Here is a 21,028-nt window from a genome sequence, read left to right on the forward strand (position 1 = left end):
GAGTACTGGCTGAAGGTAAATGATAACGTTCTCATGATGCGTTCAGGCTCCGCTCAGTGAACACGAGTACTGGCTGAAGGTAAATGATAACGTTCTCATGATGCGTTCAGGCTCCGCTCAGTGAACACGAGTACTGGCTGAAGGTAAATGATAACGTTCTCATGATGCATTCAGACTCCGCTCAGTGAACATGAGTACTGGCTGAAGGTAAATGATAACGTTCTCATGATGCGTTCAGGCTCCGCTCAGTGAACACGAGCACTGGCTGAAGGTAAATGATAACGTTCTCATGATGCGTTCAGGCTCTGCCCAGTGAACATGAGTACTGGCTGAAGGTAAATGATAACGTTCTCATGATGCGTTCAGGCTCCGCTCAGTGAACACGAGTACTGGCTGAAGGTAAATGATAACGTTCTCATGATGCGTTCAGGCTCCGCTCAGTGAACATGAGTACCGGCTGAAGGTAAATGATAACGTTCTCATGATGCGTTCAGGCTCCGCTCAGTGAACATGAAGGTAAATGATAACGTTCTCATGATGCGTTCAGGCTCTGCTCAGTGAACATGAAGGTAAATGATAACGTTCTCATGATGCATTCAGACTCCGCTCAGTGAACATGAGTACTGGCTGAAGGTAAATGATAACGTTCTCATGATGCGTTCAGGCTCCGCTCAGTGAACACGAGCACTGGCTGAAGGTAAATGATAACGTTCTCATGGTGCATTCAGGCTCTGCTCAGTGAACACGAGTACTGGCTGAAGGTAAATGATAACGTTCTCATGATGCATTCAGACTCCGCTCAGTGAACATGAGTACTGGCTGAAGGTAAATGATAACGTTCTCATGATGCGTTCAGGCTCCGCTCAGTGAACACGAGCACTGGCTGAAGGTAAATGATAACGTTCTCATGATGCGTTCAGGCTCTGCCCAGTGAACATGAGTACTGGCTGAAGGTAAATGATAACGTTCTCATGATGCGTTCAGGCTCCGCTCAGTGAACACGAGTACTGGCTGAAGGTAAATGATAACGTTCTCATGATGCGTTCAGGCTCCGCTCAGTGAACACGAGTACTGGCTGAAGGTAAATGATAACGTTCTCATGATGCGTTCAGGCTCCGCTCAGTGAACATGAGTACCGGCTGAAGGTAAATGATAACGTTCTCATGATGCGTTCAGGCTCCGCTCAGTGAACATGAGTACCGGCTGAAGGTAAATGATAACGTTCTCATGATGCGTTCAGACTCCGCTCAGTGAACACGAGTACTGGCTGAAGGTAAATGATAACGTTCTCATGATGCGTTCAGGCTCTGCTCAGTGAACATGAGTACTGGCTGAAGGTAAATGATAACGTTCTCATGATGCGTTCAGACTCCGCTCAGTGAACACGAGTACTGGCTGAAGGTAAATGATAACGTTCTCATGATGCGTTCAGGCTCCGCTCAGTGAACACGAGTACTGGCTGAAGGTAAATGATAACGTTCTCATGATGCATTCAGGCTCCGCTCAGTGAACACGAGTACTGGCTGAAGGTAAATGATAACGTTCTCACTGAGGCGGTATCAAAAAACAACGTAGCTAACATTAGCCGCCGTATGCTAACAGAGTTTCACTTCCGGCCTCCATCAGAGGATCGGCGGTTCGATCCCCGGCTCCGCTAGCCCGGGTCGATGTGTCCTTGGCCTAAGCGCTTCACCCTGAACGCTTCCCGTAGCCGTGGCAACGTAATAATTATGTCATTCTTTCGGATACAAAGATCTTCTACGTCATCCGACATCTCACTCTGACGGTTTTCCCTCAGTTCGTCCTCACTTGGCTCTCCTGGTTTACATCCTCCCAGCTCCTCTTCCTCATGTCTCCTCCCTTCCTCACCTCACCCCCATGAGAGTCAGCGTCTCCCGTTTTCTCTCATGCCCTTTAATGTCTCTGCCGCCCCGAAGGGCCCCGGGGGTTCGATCCCCCCCCCCCCCGTCTGCGTTCCTTTTGATCAGAGCGGTTAACTTTACGAGTCACCTCACAGAAAACCCTTTTATTCCAAACCCAGTTTGAAGAAGTTCTCGTGTTCTCAGCGTACGTCTGCAGAACAAACCCGATGCAGACTGGGATCCTCGGGGGGTTCGTGGCGTTCAGGTCCCGGAGGAGGAACAAACAGGGGGTTGGGGGGTGCTCCAAAGCCCTGGAGGGGTTTGCTCAAAGAGGACCGGGTCCCAATTACCTTGTCAAACACCTCCAACATGACGGTTACAGCTGGGACGCACATTTAGGTTTCTACTTGTTGTTGTTTACATTCTCGGAGCACCGCTGACGATAATGAGCAGCTTTTTTTTGGGGTCGTTTATACTCAAAATATTGAAAAGTGTATATATACACTTTTCAATATTTTGAAATTTGTATTGATTAAACCATTTCATCTATTGTAGTGTTCATATGACTGTTATGTTTAGTTTCTCCTGCTTTTGTTTTGTCCGTCAAATCACTTTGTAAACTGTTTGTATTTATGAATAAGGTTAATATTATTATAATATATTACATTTCTCTGTCTTCACATTAGTGAATGAATGTTTGGCAGTTTGCATAATGAACTGCTGGACAGAGTCGTCTCTGTAATGTTCATTGTTATTAAGAATAGAGAATGGAGTCGATTAATTGGGTTTTCGATTGAGAGAAAATTAATCTTCGCCTATTTTATAAATTCTCTCAACATTCTCTCTTTATGCGATAGTTAATTAAAATAAAAATATGACAGTGGACAAAAACAATAATGAATATATCAATAAAACCATATTCTTTGCAAGTTGTGCTTTTAAATAGATGAAGACATTATGAATTAATAAAAAAAAATTAACAGAAACAACAAACAAGGCTCGTTGTTATGAAATGTTGAACAGTGAGACGACGCCCTCTAGTGGAGACAACGTGAACCAGGTTTTACCTTCTCTGAGGTGCGTGCGTAATATATATATATATATATATATATATATATATATATATATATATATATATATATAATAGATGATCAGAGCTGGAATCAAAAAGGAGTTCTTTACATTAAGAGATAAAGCATCACTGCCTACAACTAAAGAGTCTTCTTCCTGCTCCTTGGATGAGAAGCCTGAGCAGACGGTCTCGTCCAATAGGAAGCATGAACACTGACGTCGGGGGGGAAGCACACACAAGGCTCACGGGCCAAAGTGTTTGTGCGTTTGCCAGGACGGCGAGACGGCCATGTGGACGGGGGGGGGGGGGGGGGGGGGGGGCTCAGACCGGCTGGTCATCGGAGAGAGGACACGCCTCCAAGAGGACAGACATCGAGAGGATTGAATGAACTTAAATTCAAAAGGATCAGTTTAAATGACCATAATTTACTAAATGAACATCATGCTATATTGAAGAAGACTGTTAAAGCTGCATTCTCTCCCCTGACCAGCAGGGGGCGACTCCTCTGGTTGTATAGAAGTCTAGGCTTCATGTGTTAAAGCTGCATTCTGTATAGAAGTCTATGCTTCATGTGTTAAAGCTGCATTCTCTCTCCTGACCACCAGGGGGCGACTCCTCTGGTTGTATAGAAGTCTATGCTTCATGTGTTAAAGCTGCATTCTCTCTCCTGACCACCAGGGGGCGACTCCTCTGGTTGTCTAGAAGTCTATGCTTCATGCGTTAAAGCTGCATTCTCTCTCCTGACCACCAGGGGGCGACTCCTCTGGTTGTATAGAAGTCTATGCTTCATGTGTTAAAGCTGCATTCTCTCTCCTGACCACCAGGGGGCGACTCCTATGGTTGTATAGAAGTCTATATAAATGACTCTACTTCTCTTGATGTATTCCCTCAGTAAACATTGTAAACATTAGTTTTTGGTCTCAATCTCTAGTTTCAAGTCTTCTTCAATACAGAATGATGTTCATTTAGTAAATTATGGTCATTTAGAGTCAGACAGACCATAAAGCAGGGTACGCTTTAGGGCGGGGCTACAAGGTGATTGACAGGTCACAGAGCAGCCTCTATAGGAGGCACCAGAACACGTCTCTTCACACGTTAAAAGAAAAGAAAAAACACCCGTTTTGTAATTACAAGCGGAGCAGACAGACGCTCCAACAAAACACATAGAAAACAGGACTTTGTTTCTGGAGTTTCATTCAGACCGGCAGACAAGTTCAAGATGTCCCCCCCCCCCCCGTTCTGTTTAGGAAACAACAAACAATGAGGTTGCTATGGGCTCATCTGAGCAGCAGCTCAGACGGCCGACAGCCAAGTTTACTGGTTCCACAAACGCCACCATACACAATATATATATATATATATATATATATATATATATATATATATATATATATATATATATATAAAACTGACCCAACGTCACGAGAAAGATAAAAAGGATGCGTGTGACGAGTCAGTAAATCGGTGTTTTTGAAAGAGACTCACCAGGCGCTCCATCTCCTGCTCTCGCAGCCTCTCCTCCCGCTGCCGCCGGTGGTACTCCAGCAGCTCGTCCTCGTTGTCGCTGATCTCGGAGATGCTGTTCTTCCTCTCCCTCATGGCGGCGTGCGGCCGCCCCGCGGCGGACATCTTCCTGCGGCTCCTGGGGCTCGACGCCGGGGACGAGCCGGGCAGGGAGCCCAGGCTGTACGCGGGCGAGAGGGAGTTCCCAAAGCTCGCCTTGCGTACTGCCGCGCCGCCGCCGCCCTCCATCATCACGGAGGGCGGCGGCGACGGACTGCGGGCTCGGACCCCCCTGCCGCACGCCGGCTCCTCGGATGTGGATCCGGTCCTGCGGCGGAGCCTGGGGCTCTCTGGGACGAGCTTGCCCAAACTCGAGGGGCTTTCCGGTGTCTTCAAGGATGGGATTGTCCCCGGGAGTACCGGGACCCCTCTCCGAGCCATGGAGGGGCTGAGAGGCGGCAGCTCACGCATGCTGCTGCCGCCGCCGTTCAGCTCCAGGTTCCTCCTGGCCACGCGAGGGCTTTCGGGGGGCTGCAGCAGGCGGGGATGCAGCTGCAGCGGCGATCCTTGGATGATGTGGACGATGGGGTCCAAGGGCGGCTGAAAGGCCCTGGCGGGTTGGGACAGCTGCCTGGAGAGGCACTCGGCTAGACTGGTCTGGTCTCTGAAAGGGCTGGCGGGCCTTTCCTGGAGCACTGTGGTCGTCTTGGTCCTGGGACTGGAGGGAGACAGGGATGGACCGCTGGGGAACTGGGGCGTGAGTCTGGGGCTACTTAGCACAATGTTCCTACCGCTCAGAGATTCATTAGAGGACAGAAGTCGAGGGCTCTCGGACCCCTCTTGGCCCAGTCCTCTGCGGCTGGGCTTGGGGCTCGGAGGGGCCTCATTCAAGACCTTCCTCTGCAGCCGGGGGCTCTCCTGAACCCTCTGGCCCGCCGCACCGGTGCCGAAGTTGGGCAGTGCGGTCCGTGGCTGCGGTGTGGGCAGAGGCTGGGCGGTGAAGTTGTAGCTGGAGGAGCGAACAGGCACTGGCGGCAGAGAAGAACTCTGGTCCTGGGGTCCGCCGCTGGGAGACGGGCTCGTGAAGCTCCCACTGCTGGCCGCCGAGGGGGAGGACAGGGGGGAGAAGGGAGGGGATGCGTTCTCGTAGCTGGACCCGACGGACATGGCCCCGGGGCTGATGGGAGGGGACAGCGGGTATCGGCCCCCGCCGTTGAGCATGGGCGACAGGGGGGAGTGGGGGCCGGGTTGGCCCAGAGGAGGCTTCCTGCCCTCCGAGGACGACGGCTGGGGGTCGTCCATCGCTAGGGAGTCCATGATGTCCTGCAGGTCCTTCTCAATGGAGCTGACGATCGCACTGTGCTCAGACTGGGGGGGGGACTGGGCCGGGCCGGCCTGGTGATTCCCATTGACGAAGCTCTCCGTGTCTGAGGGAGAGAAGACAGAACATAATGTATAACTTGTAAAAGAGTTTAATCTCTTGGGCGAGAGAGTCTGAATCATCCTCAAACTGAAGAATTACAGTCATCGACTGTAAAAAGAAGTCACGGTGCCGTCTGTCGGTGTTCTGAAGCCTCGAGTTCGGCATCTGGGCCGTCGACCTGTCAATCGACCTGTCAATCGACCTGTCAATCACCCTGTACCCTGCTTTGTGGTCGGTTTGACTCTAAATGGACCATAAAGTCTCCACTAAATGTCCCCGCTGGTCTTTTCTCTTCCTCACTTGTCTGGATCATCTATGAATGAAGTCGATGATGAAGACCAACTCTAAATACTTCCTCGTCTTTCCGTGAGTCCAGAAGGTGAAACCGGCGCTCCGGTGCAGGGACGGTCTACGTAATTTACCGTGTTTAACCGATTTGTTTTGGTGACTTTCCAGAACTCATTTTGGGTTTATTTATTAATATCTTTACCAGCTTTTTGGTTTCCGGGCCAGTCGGACTGAAACAAATTCCCTTTAAAACTTGTTTCAGATCCTCCATGTCCATTAAAACAACCTCCAGCCCAGTGACGAGCACGAGGACTGAGGAGGGATCAGCGGTGAGGAAACGAGGGTATAGGACGCAGCCGAGGAGACGAGACCCGTGCGTTGGATACGGATCAGGAGACAATGTGCCGAGATAACCAGATAACTGTTGCTGTGGAGTCCTGGGAGGTAACGGGGGGACATGATGCATTATAAATAATACTAAATGACTGGGAAGCTTCACCAATAATTCATAAGGTGTGCTCGCTCCACTGAGAGGGGAGCCGGACCAGAACCAGAACCAGAACCCTGGTGGATTCAGACCTGCAGGAGCACATATTCATCTGTGCATGAATGAGAACCGATGAAGAGGGGGGGGGGGTGAGGAAGAGGGGGGGCACGGTTAGCCGAGGGAAAGCCCGTGCGATGATGTCATGGGCTCCGGTCCATCGCCTCACGTGCACGCTGCCAAACTTCATTTAAAAAAAAACAAAAAAAACAAATGGGGCCAATTACATGTTCATCTTTAAGAGCCGATAGGACCGCGCGCGTGGCACGAGCCGGTTCCGTCCACGTGAGGCAGCTCCACAGTCCGGCACCGAATGCACGTTTTTTAACGACTTAAAAAAAAAACGCCGGGTTCATCAGGGCGCGTGCACGGCGAGGACCCCCCCCCCCCCCAAAAAAAAACAAAATACGGTTATCTTCACATTCGAGGACGTGTTTATGGATCACGTGACCGCCGAACGAAGGGTGACGTTCCGATCAGTCGCATTTAGGGGAGCATGAAGTCCGCCGCTGCGTGCGCACCTCCGGAGGAGCCCAGTTAACGTGTAAACCAGAGGGTTCTGAACGCAGTTTGGCTCGCGTCACTCGGCTTACAAGAGGGGGGGGGGGGGTTACTCACATGCGACCCGGTCGGTTTCGGTGCTGTTCACCTGCTAAATGAGGCCCACATCCTCCGGGGAACCGGTACCGGACCGGGTGGGTGTACTGGCCCCGCAAACACACACACACACACACACCGAGGGAGAGGTGATATTGTAGCCGGGGGTTGGGGGTGCTGGGCACCGCTTGCTGCCTACGGTTCCGCTGGTGTCAAGTTACGCGACAGGTTACAACGCATTTCCGGTGTTAGGCCTTCAAAGTAAAACAACAACTCCGCTTTAAAAAAAATCCACGTTATATTATTACTATTGTCATTATAAAAAGATGGTGACAGATTCAGTTAGGTTTAATAAAATATGGTGAGATACTTAGTTAGGTTTGATAAAAGATGGTGAGATACTTATTTAAGTGTAATGCAAAATGATAATCAAATATTTAGTTAGATTTAATAATATAATTGTTTTTGTTAACGTGCCGTTATTGTTACAGCGAGCTAGTAACAAGTAGCATATTGTAACGTAGCAGAAACACATAATATATGGTATATCGTATGAAATACTAGCGTTTGCGTTACACGCGTCTTATTTTGAAGGTACTACCTTCTTTCTTCCGGTGTCATGGCTACCTTGACGTGGCCGACATGAACGACTGGGAGATTTTACAGCGCCGTGTTAAAGAGTCACAGCAGTGGGTTTTATGGCGTGTCATTGTTATTGTCCACATAATACAGATTCTGTCATCACGTGATGCACCTGAAGGCACCATGCAGTGATGTGTGAATAACTATATTTCACTGTTATGCCCTCTTTAAACGGCCTGAGGAATAACTTCCACAACATTTAAGAAAATTGTTTTTAGAGTGAAAGTTAATTACTGCAATAAAAAAACACTATTAAATACAATTCTTCCATTGAAAATGTCATTTCTTGTACAAAGTATTTGTAGCAAAAATGTCCTTACAAATATTAAAAGTAGGTGAAATAAAAGCAGAAAAAGGTTAGGCATGTTATATGATGGTGAAACCGCTGTTTTCCAATTATTTAACATACTAATGAATTCATAGCGACGCATCACATTTTATAAACACATCACATGTTTTAAATACAAGTAGAAGTAACTGAGCCTGAAATCTAAATACTGTTTAAACCACGGATATGTATAAACTTTGAAGTTTATACATGATGTAAATGAATGGGATGTCAAATGAGTCCAAACTAAATGTTTAGAAGGTTCAAGTTAAAGATACAAGGAACTTTCATGTAGTGTTGGTTCTGGTGCCCCCTGTGGACTAAAGTGGTAGTGTTGGTTCTGGCGCCCCCTGTGGACTAAAGTGGTAGTGTTGGTTCTGGTGCCCCCTGTGGACTAAAGTGGTAGTGTTGTTCTGGTGCCCCCTGTGGACTAAAGTGGTAATGTTGGTTCTGGTGCCCCCTGTGGACTAAAGTGGTAGTGTTGGTTCTGGTGCCCCCTGTGGACTAAAGTGGTAGTGTTGGTTCTGGTGCCCCCTGTGGACTAAAGTGGTAGTGTTGGTTCTGTCGCCCCCTGTGGACTAAAGTGGTAGTGTTGGTTCTGGTACCCCCTGTGGACTAAAGTGGTAGTGATGGTTCTGGTGCCCCCTGTGGACTAAAGTGGTAGTGTCTCTAAGCATAAGGGTCCCTTTAGAAAACCTTATTTTTACTCCAGCAGGGTCTGATAGTCTGCCCCTCACAGTCCTGGTCCTGGTTCTCCCGTGTCCCCCTTCCCTCGGTCTGTCCACGGTGGACTGGTCTCTGCTGGAGTCTGAATTGAAGGAGGTTCTGGTGAACCTGCATGATGTCATCTGGTTTCACCAGAATCCGACCTGGTGAGGAGCTTCAAGAAGAACTCTATAGAACCAGACCATCTTCTCTCTCAGGGTCTATTTACTAATGGAGGTCTATAGAGGACCAGGACTAAACTGAGGTCTATAAAGGACCAGGACTAGACTGAGGGCTATAGAGCACCAGGACTAAACTGAGGTCATATACAGGACCAGGACTAGACTGAGACAGACAGTCTAGTGGATCTGCAGGTCTATAAATAGTCCCTGAAAGACGTACTGTAACTCCAGCCGTGGGCCAGTTTAAGCAGCTCAGGAGCCACAAAGCCGTCTGACCGGAGGAGAGGGGGGACAGGAACCGTCCAATCAGGGAAGAGGGGGGACAGGAACCGTCCAATCAGGGAAGAGTGGGGACAGGAACCGTCCAATCAGGGAAGAGGAGGGAGCTGGAGACAGCTGGTGGCCGTCCTCAGAAAGATTAAATAACAGACGGCAAAACCACACAGGCCCACCTCCGCTTAGGGTACCCAGAAAGTCTTTTCAAAATAAAACAGGTAGGTTTAATAAAGTAATGAAATACTGAGTTATGTTTAATAAAGAAGGTGAAATACTTAGTCAGGTTTAATAAAGATGATGCAATACTTAGTTATGTTTAAGCTGCTGATCCTGGTCTACTCCTCCATCATCCAGTCTGTTCTCTGGTCTTCACTGTGTGGTTTGGATCGGCCACCAAACAGGACCGAGACAGACCACAACGGATAGTCAGGTCTGCAGAGAGAACTATTGGTTCCAGCCTGCCCTCCATCCTGGACTTGTACACCTCCAGAGTCAGGAAGTGGGCTGGAAAGATCACTGCAGACCTTCACACCCTGGACACAAGCTGTTCCAACTCTTTCCCTCTCGGGGGCGCTACAGAGCACTGTACGCCAAAACCACCAGACACAGGAACAGCTTCTTCCCTCTGGGGGGCGCTACAGAGCACTGTACCCCAAAACCACCAGACACAGGAACAGCTTCTTCCCTCTGAGGGGCGCTACAGAGCACTGTACCCCAAAACCACCAGACACAGGAACAGCTTCTTCCCTCTGGGGGGCGCTACAGAGCACTGTACACTAAAACCACCAGACACAGGAACAGCTTCTTCCCTCTGAGGGGCGCTACAGAGCACTGTACACTAAAACTACCAGACACAGGAACAGCTTCTTCCCTCTGGGGGCGCTACAGAGCACTGTACACTAAAACCACCAGACACAGGAACAGCTTCTTCCCTCTGGGGGGCGCTACAGAGCACTGTACACTAAAACCACCAGACACAGGAACAGCTTCTTCCCTCTGAGGGGCGCTACAGAGCACTGTACACTAAAACCACCAGACACAGGAACAGCTTCTTCCCTCTGGGGGGCGCTCTGATGAACGATTAATCACCTCCATCTGAGCTACTTGCACTTCACGCGTTTGTTACTTCCAGACTAGATTACTGCAACTCCTTATTATCAGGCTGCTCTAATAAGTCTCTTAAATCCCTCCAGTTGATCCAGAATGCTGCAGCTCGTGTACTCACAAAAACTAAGAAAAGAGATCACATGACTCCTGTATTAGCTGCTCTGCACTGGCTCCCTGTAAAATCAAGAATCACATTTAAAATTCTTCTCCTCACCTACAAAGCCTTGATTGGTGATGCACCATCATATCTTAAGGAGCTTGTAGTACCATATTGCCCCACTAGAGAGCTGCGCTCACTAAATGCGGGGCTACTTGTGGTTCCTAGAGTCCTAAAAAGTAGGATGGGAGCCAGAGCCTTCAGTTATCAAGCTCCTCTTTTATGGAACCAGCTTCCACTTTCAGTCCTGGAGGCAGACACAGTCACCTCATTCAAGAATAGACTTAAGACTTTCCTCTTTAATAGTGCTTATAGTTAGGGCTGAATCAGGTTTGCCCTGGTCCAGCCCCTTGATATGCTGCTATAGGCTTATAGGCTGCTGGGGGATGTTTTAGGATACACTGAGCACCTCTCTCCTCTTCTCTCTCTCCTTATGGATGAATTTACATCTCTCCATTGCACCTTATTAACTCTGCTTCCTCCCCGGAGTCGTTGTGACTTCACGTCTCATAGGGTCCATTGGACCTGGTGGTGTCTAATGCCTGGTGAGCCGGCCTCCCATTGGCCCTGCTGATGCCCCGCCCCCCTCCTCTCTACCTCCTTCTGTTTCATGGATTGGAGTTCCATTCATACATTGTCATATTCATGTAATGTGGTTATGTAACTCTGTAACTCTGTTCATCTGGTCACATGACATCTATTCTTCTGTCCATCCGGGGAGAGGGATCCTCCTCTGTTGCTCTCCTGAAGGTTTCTTCCCTTTTTTCCCTGTCAAAGGTTATTTTTGGGGAGTTTTTCCTGATTCGATGTGAGGTCAAAGGTCAGGGATGTCGTATGTGTACAGATTGTAAATTTGTAATTTGTGATATTGGGCTATACAAAATAAACTGAATTGAATTGAAACTATCACCACGTTCTGCTCTACATCTCCATTTCACTGTTGTTGTTTATATTGTACATACATGTTGATATTGTTGTCTTTAATGTCTTCATATTCATCCTGTCACTTGAGAGCGTACGTGAAACCGGAGTCAAATTCCATGGCCAATAAAGCTGATTCTGATTCTGATATAGATGATGAAATACTTAGTTATGTTTAATAAAGATGATGAAATACTTTAATAAAAGATCTTTGGGTTAAAGTACGGTGAGACCTGACCAACCGTTGCATGATGGTCTATGGAGCAGAGCTTCTGGTCCAAGCTGGACCACGCTACGCTGTGATTGGCCAGTCTGTGGGTTAAGAGGCGGGGCTTAGCGAAGGGTCAATTAGCTGGGCTTGCCCTCCATAATCGCTCTGAATTCATGCTCAGATAACAAGTGTTATTTCTAAAAGTTCTTTGCCAGTCGATATAACAGATTATTCTGGGAGTGGCAGACACAGTTTATTCATCTGAATGCAACTCAGGAATGTATAATGAGGGAAATGATCCAAACAACGGAAGGCTTTCATTATGGGTCACACACACACACACACACACAAATAATAATAATAATATATAATACATTATTTTACCCTCATAAGTCGATTCAGGAAATATATTGATTTGTGGCCCACGTTATAAATAAAGTATTTATAGTTAAAAAACAGTAAAGTGCAATTAAAACCATGCGCGGAGCAGCAAGTCTTTCATTTTATTTTGAGTTCACGCCTCTTTGAATGAATACGGTGCTCCTCCTCCACCTCCTCCTCCACCTCCTCCATATATATGATCTATATATTGTATATAAACAGTGAAAGGGTTCAGTACCTGGACGTAGTCTGTAGTCCCCCGTGGAGACCCCTCCTCCCTGGGGCATCATGCTCTTCATCATGAAGGCTTCTTCGGGGTGGTTGAAGCGGAAGAAGGCCGACTGGCCGAAACACAGCATACAACCTGTAAAACACACATCATGTGAGTCCAGGAGCCTCACAGACGGGTTCTGCCGGCTCCACCGGCGGTGCAGGACTCGGTTCAGCCAGGAAACAGATTCTGAGGTTACTTCGTTTGACAGTGTTGGGAAATATTGACATTGTCCGGACTGACAAGTCCCAAGGGTCCCAAGTCAAGTCCCAAGGGTCCCAAGTCAAGTCCATAAGGTCCCAAGTCAAGTCCTAAAGGTCCCAAGTCAAGTCCCAAGGGTCCCAAGTCAAGTCCTAAAGGTCCCAAGTGAAGTCCATAAGGTCCCAAGTCAAGTCCCAAGTCAAGTCCCAAAGATCCCAAGTCAAGTCCATAAGGTCCCAAGTCAAGTCCTAAAGGTCCCAAGTGAAGTCCATAAGGTCCCAAGTCAAGTCCCAAGTCAAGTCCCAAAGATCCCAAAGGTTCCAAGTGAAGTCCATAAGGTCCCAAGTCAAGTCCCAAAGGTCCCATGTCAAGTCCCAAAGGTCCCAAGTCAAGTCCCAAAGGTCCCATGTCAAGTCCCAAAGGTCCCAACTAGATGTGAACTGCCTCTAACACAACTTCAGAATCAGAATCAGCTTTATTGGCCATGTATGCGTACAAATACAAGGAATTTGACCATTTTGCCTTGCTCTCCACGTACATACACAGAAATACAGAACTGGCCCTTTAAGGAGCACCTGGTCCACGGTGGGGGATCAGCATCGGGGGGGAAGCAGTGCAAAGAGGGACCAACAACTCACAAAGAGTCCGTGGTCACTACGCAACACTGATGAGGGCATCCATCCTCATTTACACAAAGAAATAAAACGATTTTATTTCCATTTTAAATTCTAAAAGATCATTTTGTTTCCTTTCTGGGAAGCAAGGAGCTGCATCAGAAGTGTAAATTACATTTTTTAATGAGTGAAATCCCCCCCGACATCAAATAAGCCCGTCGGCCTATCTGATGAGCCTCGCCCCGACTTCCTGCTCCTGACAGGAAACGCATCCAATTAAGGAGATAAGACGCTCTGAACGCCCGCCAGGCCGTAAACAAGGCGACGCCTACCTGAAGCTCATCCAGTCCGTTAGAAGTTCGTGAGCTGTGACGGATGTAAACGTCTGAGAAGTCCTTTTGGGGGGTTTTGGGGTTCGGTCACGTACTCTTTAGTCTGACGCTCAACGTTCTGGGTTTCACTTCAAAGCTGCTAACAAATAGTCTTGTATTAATATTACTATTACTACTAATAATAATGATAATAATGGATGAAGTGACAACGAGATGGAAAAGATTTGAGCTTTTTTAACGTTTTTCAGCTCGTTTGTTTTGGTTTCACAGAGCTTTGGTTTCCTGGACCTGAGACCCGAGACACCTGACCTACAACTCAAAAACCTGAGACTAGACTTGGACTTGTGTCCAATGACTTGGACTAGACTAGACTTGGACTAGATTTGGACTAGATTTGGACTAGATTTGGACTAGACTTGGACATGTGTCCACTGACTTGGGACTAGACTTGGACTAGATTTGGACTAGATTTGGACTAGACTTGGACTAGACTTGGACTAGATTTGGACTAGATTTGGACTAGACTTGGACTAGACTTGGACTAGATTTGGACTAGATTTGGACTAGACTTGGACTAGACTTGGACTAGATTTGGACTAGATTTGGACTAGACTTGGACTAGACTTGGACTAGATTTGGACATGTGTCCACTGACTTGGGACTAGACTTGGACTAGATTTGGACTAGATTTGGACTAGATTTGGACTAGACTTGGACTAGACTTGGACTAGATTTGGACTAGATTTGGACTAGACTTGGACTAGACTTGGACTAGATTTGGACATGGTCCACTGACTTGGGACTAGACTTGGACTAGATTTGGACTAGATTTGGACTAGATTTGGATTAGACTTGGACTAGACTTGGACTAGATTTGGACTAGATTTGGACTAGATTTGGACTAGACTTGGACTAGATTTGGACATGTGTCCACTGACTTGGGACTAGACTTGGACTAGACTTGGACTAGATTTGGACTAGATTTGGACTAGACTTGGACTAGACTTGCCAAAGGCTGCTCCGACATGTTTGTGTCAACAGCACTTGTAATCTCTCACATTCAAAGTCAAATGTTCCCTGTGGTGGTTGTTAATAAAGAACAACAAATAAACCTCCTGTTGTTTCTGGCCCTGATCCTCATCATCCTCATCATCATCATCTTCATCATCATCATCATCATCATCATCCTCGTCATCATAATCTTCATCATCGTCATCATCATCCTCCTCCTCATCGTCATCATCCTCCTCATTCTTATCATCATCATCATCATCTTCATCATCATCCTCATCATCCTCCTCATTCTTATCATCATCTTCATCATCATCCTCATCATCCTCATCGCCCTCCTCCTCCTCATCTTCATCCTCCTCATCATCCTCCTCATCTTCATCCTCCTCATCTTCATCATCCTCCTCATCATCAGCCATGCCCCGTGAACAGACCAGGCCTGTGGTCACATGACCCCCTCCAGCTCTCTGTGGTCAGCGGGGTGGAGACGGAGGCCAAGCGCGCTTTTATTTTGGAGGGAACAAAATGTCTCGTGCAACAAAACGTTGTTTTAAAAAGCGTCTCAGAGAGAAAGAAGATACACATTCCTTCATATTTCCTCCCGGTGGTTAGAGAGCTTCTGCTCCGTCAGCTCGTCGGCGGACCGTAAACTTCTTTGTGCCCGTTATTAAAGTTTCCGTTCCAGCTCCCAACATAACTTTGGTCGGTGTGTTTTTTTTCCCCCACAGTTTGAAATTGTTTTGACATTCGTCATGAATGTTGGTCTGGATTCAGGCTCCGCCTCCACACGGGGCGCTGGAGGAAAGCTCGAGGCCAACAATCCTGGAAGGTTAATAATGACGATGAGTTATTATTAAGTTTGATCAAATGTTTGTTGTATCGCGATAAAAACAGAAATCTCTAAAAAAAGAACCCACATTATTCAGAAATAACTCCTTTAACCACGAGGCTTGTGTTCGTATGTTCTCAATCTCTAGTTTCAAGTCTTTAGTAAGTTATGGTCATTTAGAGTCAAACAGACCATAATACAGGTATTCTGTGTACCTGCAGGACACAGAGGACGCTACAAGGAGACATGACTCCTCTTCTTCAGCGTCCTCTCAGCACAAACTGCTGCTGGCAGCTGACACTCACTGCCCGTGTGTGTGTGTGTGTGTGTGTGTGTGTGTGTGTGTGTGTGTGTGTGTGTGTGTGTGTGTGTGTGTGTGTGTGTGTGTGTGTGTGTGTGTGTGTGTGTCAGGTCTAGCACATGATGCGTCAGCAAAACAGAGAGCGCACACTGTACACAAACACACAAACACGCTCATTCAGAAACAAAACACTGGGCTAGTGTTTCGTCCTCTTCGTACTTTAGATGACAAATAGAAAAACGAACACACACTTTTAATAAAATACTGTAGTGCGTCTCTGAATTCGGTGATTTGTAACTTCTTAAGCAAAATGAACCATTAACGATGACATAATTGTATTACGTCACAATATTGATAAGAACATTTCTTCTGTTATTTATATATAAAGCTATGAATCACATTAGCTTAGCATCAGCCAACCGTCATTAACTGGTTAATGATCCTTCAGCCGGTTATTGTGCGACTGCGTTGAATCCAAACCAACCAGAGTCGCACAACAACACGGACTAGCTAAGGAGCTAACTAGCTAGCTAACGAGCTAACTAACTAGCTAACGGAAGGTAGACCGGCCTGTGTCAAAAGGTACAATCACTGGCAGCTTGGGCGAGAACTTCAATTCCCAGAATCACTTTGGACAAAGAGAACTTTATGATTTCCCCCAAAAGTCAAAACTCTTTCTGTAATATTCATAGCAACAAAAAGCCCCAAATGAGTGGAATCAAACCCCCGGTCAGGACCAACGAGCTGGAGGACGTTCAGAGGGATCGGCCTACTAGCATATTAACGATCAACGGGTCAGAGAAAGAGAAAGAACTAAACTTGTGATATTCCATCAACATTTATTCTTCATTTAAAATCTCGTTCCAAATAAACTGTTTACTTTAATCAGATTCTGTAGAAAAACATTAAATTCTGACTCTTTTATTTTGTAGGGGAAACATGTGAAACATGTTCAGAGGGTTAAACCCAACGTTGATGCTATTTACTGTCTGTTTTTTTTGTCTTTAATGTATTTATATTCTGGTAATAACCTAATATGTTATCTCTGTTATGTAGTAGTTTTAATGAATACTGGCAGAGTCCGACATTTTCACCCTGGATTCAAACTGCTTCACAATAAAAGCCAGTTCTTTCACATTGACACGCAATAAATAATATATTCATATTGCTCGTGTTTTTCTTTTTCTAAAATATACATCTCAACATTTAACATCCCATTTACTGATTCTCAGCAATAGCTCACACGCAGTGACATTTTAAAGACCGTGAATATAGAACGCTGACCTTTAAAAGACGTTCTCAGTAACGCTACAGAACTAATTAACGGGTCGATCACAGAGCGGAACCGATCCATAGAATCCTGCTCGTGGTCTGCTTTCAGGGAAACATCCACCACCGTAAATCTCTGCACAATTAGCACGTTACAGCTCAACAAAGCCACTGCGCTTTTATGATATTATTTTAGTATTTCTCAGAGGCCCCGGAGGGTTCTGGATCTGGATCACACTCGGCGAGTCGGCTTTAGGATAATAAATCATGTTACGGAGCCCAGAACCGCTGCAGCGCTGCGTTCTGCAACAGGAAATGAAAGGTAGTTCAATGTAAAGTCAATGAAGGTCTGCGGGGACGCTGCAGGACCGGAGCCCAGCAGCTTATCTCAAGTGTTTATGGAACCACAGGCGGGGTTCTCTTTAACCTTATCTCCAGATCGGCTGCAGGCGAGGACGTTGTCATAGGATGGAAACAAGCCGCCGGGCGTGGGCGGTTAACCCGCGCCACGCACTGCAAACAGCCCCACCTCAAAACCACTAAGACCGGCAGACTGGAAGGCTGTTTAGGACCAGTCTGAGTGTTGCGCAACACATTTATGACTTTGTCTACTTGACAACGACATAACAAGAGTTAGTAGAAGAGGTGGGGCCTCTTTAAATGACCATAATGTACTAAATGAACATCACGCTGTATTGAAGAAGACTTGAAACTAGAGATTGAGACCAAAAACTAATGTTTACAATGTTTACTGAGGGAATACATCAAGAGAAGTAGAGTCATTTATATAGACTTCTATACAACCAGAGGAGTCGCCCCCTGGTGGTCAGGAGAGAGAATGCAGCTTTAACACATGAAGCATATACTTCTATACAACCAGAGGAGTCGCCCCCTGGTGGTCAGGAGAGAGAATGCAGCTTTAACACATGAAGCATATACTTCTATACAACCAGAGGAGTCACCCCCTGGTGGTCAGGAGAGAGAATGCAGCTTTAACACATGAAGCATAGACTTCTATACAACCAGAGGAGTCACCCCCTGGTGGTCATGAGAGAGAATGCAGCTTTAACACATGAAGCATAGACTTCTATACAACCAGAGGAGTCGCCCCCTGGTGGTCAGTAGAGAGAATGCAGCTTTAACACATGAAGCATATACTTCTATACAACCAGAGGAGTCGCCCCCTGGTGGTCAGGAGAGATAATGCAGCTTTAACACATGAAGCATGGACTTCTATACAACCAGAGGAGTCGCCCCCTGGTGGTCAGGAGAGAGAATGCAGCTTTAACACATGAAGCATGGACTTCTATACAACCAGAGGAGTCACCCCCTGGTGGTCATGAGAGAGAATGCAGCTTTAACACATGAAGCATAGACTTCTATACAACCAGAGGAGTCACCCCTAAAACATAAATTAGGTTTTCTAAGGGACCCTGGTGCTCAGAGACACTACCACTTTAGTCCACAGGGGGCGACAGAACCAACACTACCACTTTAGTCCACAGGGGGCACCAGAACTAACACTACCACTTTAGTCCACAGGGGGCACCAGAACCAACACTACCACTTTAGACCACAGGGGGCACCAGAACCAACACTACCACTTTAGTCCACAGGGGGCACCAGAACCAACACTACCACTTTAGTCCACAGGGGGCACCAGAACCAACACTACCACTTTAGTCCACAGGGGGCGACAGAACCAACACTACCACTTTAGTCCACAGGGGGCACCAGAACCAACACTACCACTTTAGTCCATAGGGGGCACCAGAACCAACACTACCACTTTAGTCCACAGGGGGCACCAGAACCAACGCTACATGAAAGTTCTTTAAATATTACTTGGAATAAATTCCATCCAACAACATGACTTTTTATTTAACTTTATTCGGGTTACATTCCGGTCTTTTCTTTCAGGGACTAAAACAAACGGCATATTGTGACGTGAAGGTTGTGCGTTCTCCACTTTGAAGACGCACCTCAACAAGGAGAGGCGCTCATTAGCGAGAGAGCCGATCCGTTGGATTGATTCCCGGACCGCAGAGAGGACGGTCTCTCCCTCAAAACGCTAACAGGAGTCGTCCAATCACAGCGAGTGCACTCGAGTGTTCCTGCGAGAGCCAGGAGAAAGGAGGAGGGCGGTGCGTTCGATGCATTCATCACGTCCGCATGGAGCTGGTCTTCAGACACACAGGACTCCCTTCCCTCAAGGACACTTCCACCTCATTCTCTAAGTGGATTAGAGGAGGAGCTGTAATGCAAACAAGCATTCATACACACTGAAGGTGAAAATCTATAAATACTACTTCCCCGTCGGCGAGATAAAAAACACAAGGGCCTCCTCCGGCGTTTCATCCTTATAAAGTACGCTATAAAATATGTCTGGCGAGACGTGTGATAATGGAAATAATCGTTACGCGTTTCGAGGAGCTGGGTTCAATTACTAAACGGTTGCAGCACTTAGCATGAGCTCCGAGAACGGCCTCTCAGAGAGCATCTGTTAGAAGAGTTTATCGAATACCAGAACGGACGAGGAGGGTCGTCGTGAACCCCGAAGAGGATCCCTCTAAGGCCTCCGGGGTGGCCGTCCGTTGGACCCACCAGACCAAGTACCCCCTCATTGCTCTAATAGCATGTTTAGTTTGGGTTTCTTTTCCCTTCGCTCTGCGTACAACCACATGAGATCTTTCCAGCGTGGTCGGCTTTGCCTCGAGTCGATTTTTCCCAGAAGATTAGACGAGAGGAGGGCGGAGCTTCGTGTTCATGCAGAAGCTCCTCCCACCAACACCCACCAACACCCACCGGCAGGAGAGGGCAAGAATGCGTTTTGGGTTCATTTAAAAAGAATAGCCCAAAACTTCACCGTTCATCAAATCAGACATTATCATCGGGTTATCATCTTTCCGACGGGTCTTGAACGCAACATGTGTGCTGAACGCTTCCATCAGAAGAATAAACCGAATCGAAGCATGAAATTGTGATTTTTCATTAGAAATGTTATTCTACGCGTCTCATTTAAAATCTCTCAAGTAATCTGTTTACTTTGTTTGTTAAAAACATTCAATTCTGGGCTCCTCAGTGAAACTATGACGTCATGATTGACTCACCTGAGACCGACAGTCATGTGACCACCAATCAGAGAAGCTGTGACTGAACTTCAGGAAGTGAAACCAGAGCAGAGAGGCTGCAACATGAACTAGTTTAATAATTCATCATGTGGGGCTTGTTGACACTTAACTACATGTTGGATATATAGATTACTTTGTTTGCCAATTCTTGTATAAAGAAATTCATTGTTTTGTATGATTAAATGTAATTATAACTGTTATTCTGCACTAACGACATGTTTGAGTTCCCTCTACCTGCTTTAATATCGTATTGTGATAATATCCTATCCTGACTTATGTAGCCTGAGTTCTACAACCCAACCCTGAAGTCACCGTACCACAACCCTGAAGTCACCGTACCACAACCCTGAAGTCACCGTACCACAACCCTGAAGTCACCGTACCACAACCCTGAAGTCACTGTACCACAACCCAACCCTGAAGTCACCGTACCACAACCCTGAAGTCACCGTACCACAACCCTGAAGTCACCGTACCACAACCCTGAAGTCACCGTACCACAATCCAACCCTGAAGTCACCCTACCACAACCCTGAAGTCACCGTACCACAACCCAACCCTGAAGTCACCGTACCACAACCCTGAAGTCACTGTACTACAACCCTGAAGTCACTGTACCACAACCACAACCCTGAAGTCACCGTACCACAACCCTGAAGTCACTGTACCACAACCCAACCCTGAAGTCACCGTACCACAACCCTGAAGTCACCGTACCACAACCCTGAAGTCACCGTACCACAACCCTGAAGTCACCGTACTACAACCCTGAAGTCACCGTACCACAACCCTGAAGTCACCGTACCACAACCCAACCCTGAAGTCACCGTACCACAACCCTGAAGTCACCGTACCACAACCCTGAAGTCA

At 47.0% G+C, this 21,028-nt stretch overlaps 1 protein-coding gene across 4 annotated transcripts in view; it reads right to left on the reverse strand.

Moving 5' to 3' along the window:
• Nucleotides 1–21,028, reverse strand: part of phldb1b (pleckstrin homology-like domain, family B, member 1b) — a 70,425-nt gene that overhangs the window by 33,915 nt on the left and 15,482 nt on the right. For all 4 annotated transcript variants that reach the window (XM_034547975.1, XM_034547978.1, XM_034547977.1 and 1 more), the window contains exons 5-6: nt 12,438–12,563; nt 4,420–5,864 (exon numbers count right to left, since the gene is read on the reverse strand). In XM_034547975.1, the coding sequence (XP_034403866.1) occupies nt 4,420–5,864; nt 12,438–12,563 (1,571 nt within the window). The remainder of the gene's footprint in view (nt 1–4,419; nt 5,865–12,437; nt 12,564–21,028) is intronic.

The sequence above is a fragment of the Cyclopterus lumpus genome, chromosome 13 (assembly GCF_009769545.1).
Source record: "Cyclopterus lumpus isolate fCycLum1 chromosome 13, fCycLum1.pri, whole genome shotgun sequence".
Classification (NCBI taxonomy): domain Eukaryota; kingdom Metazoa; phylum Chordata; class Actinopteri; order Perciformes; family Cyclopteridae; genus Cyclopterus; species Cyclopterus lumpus.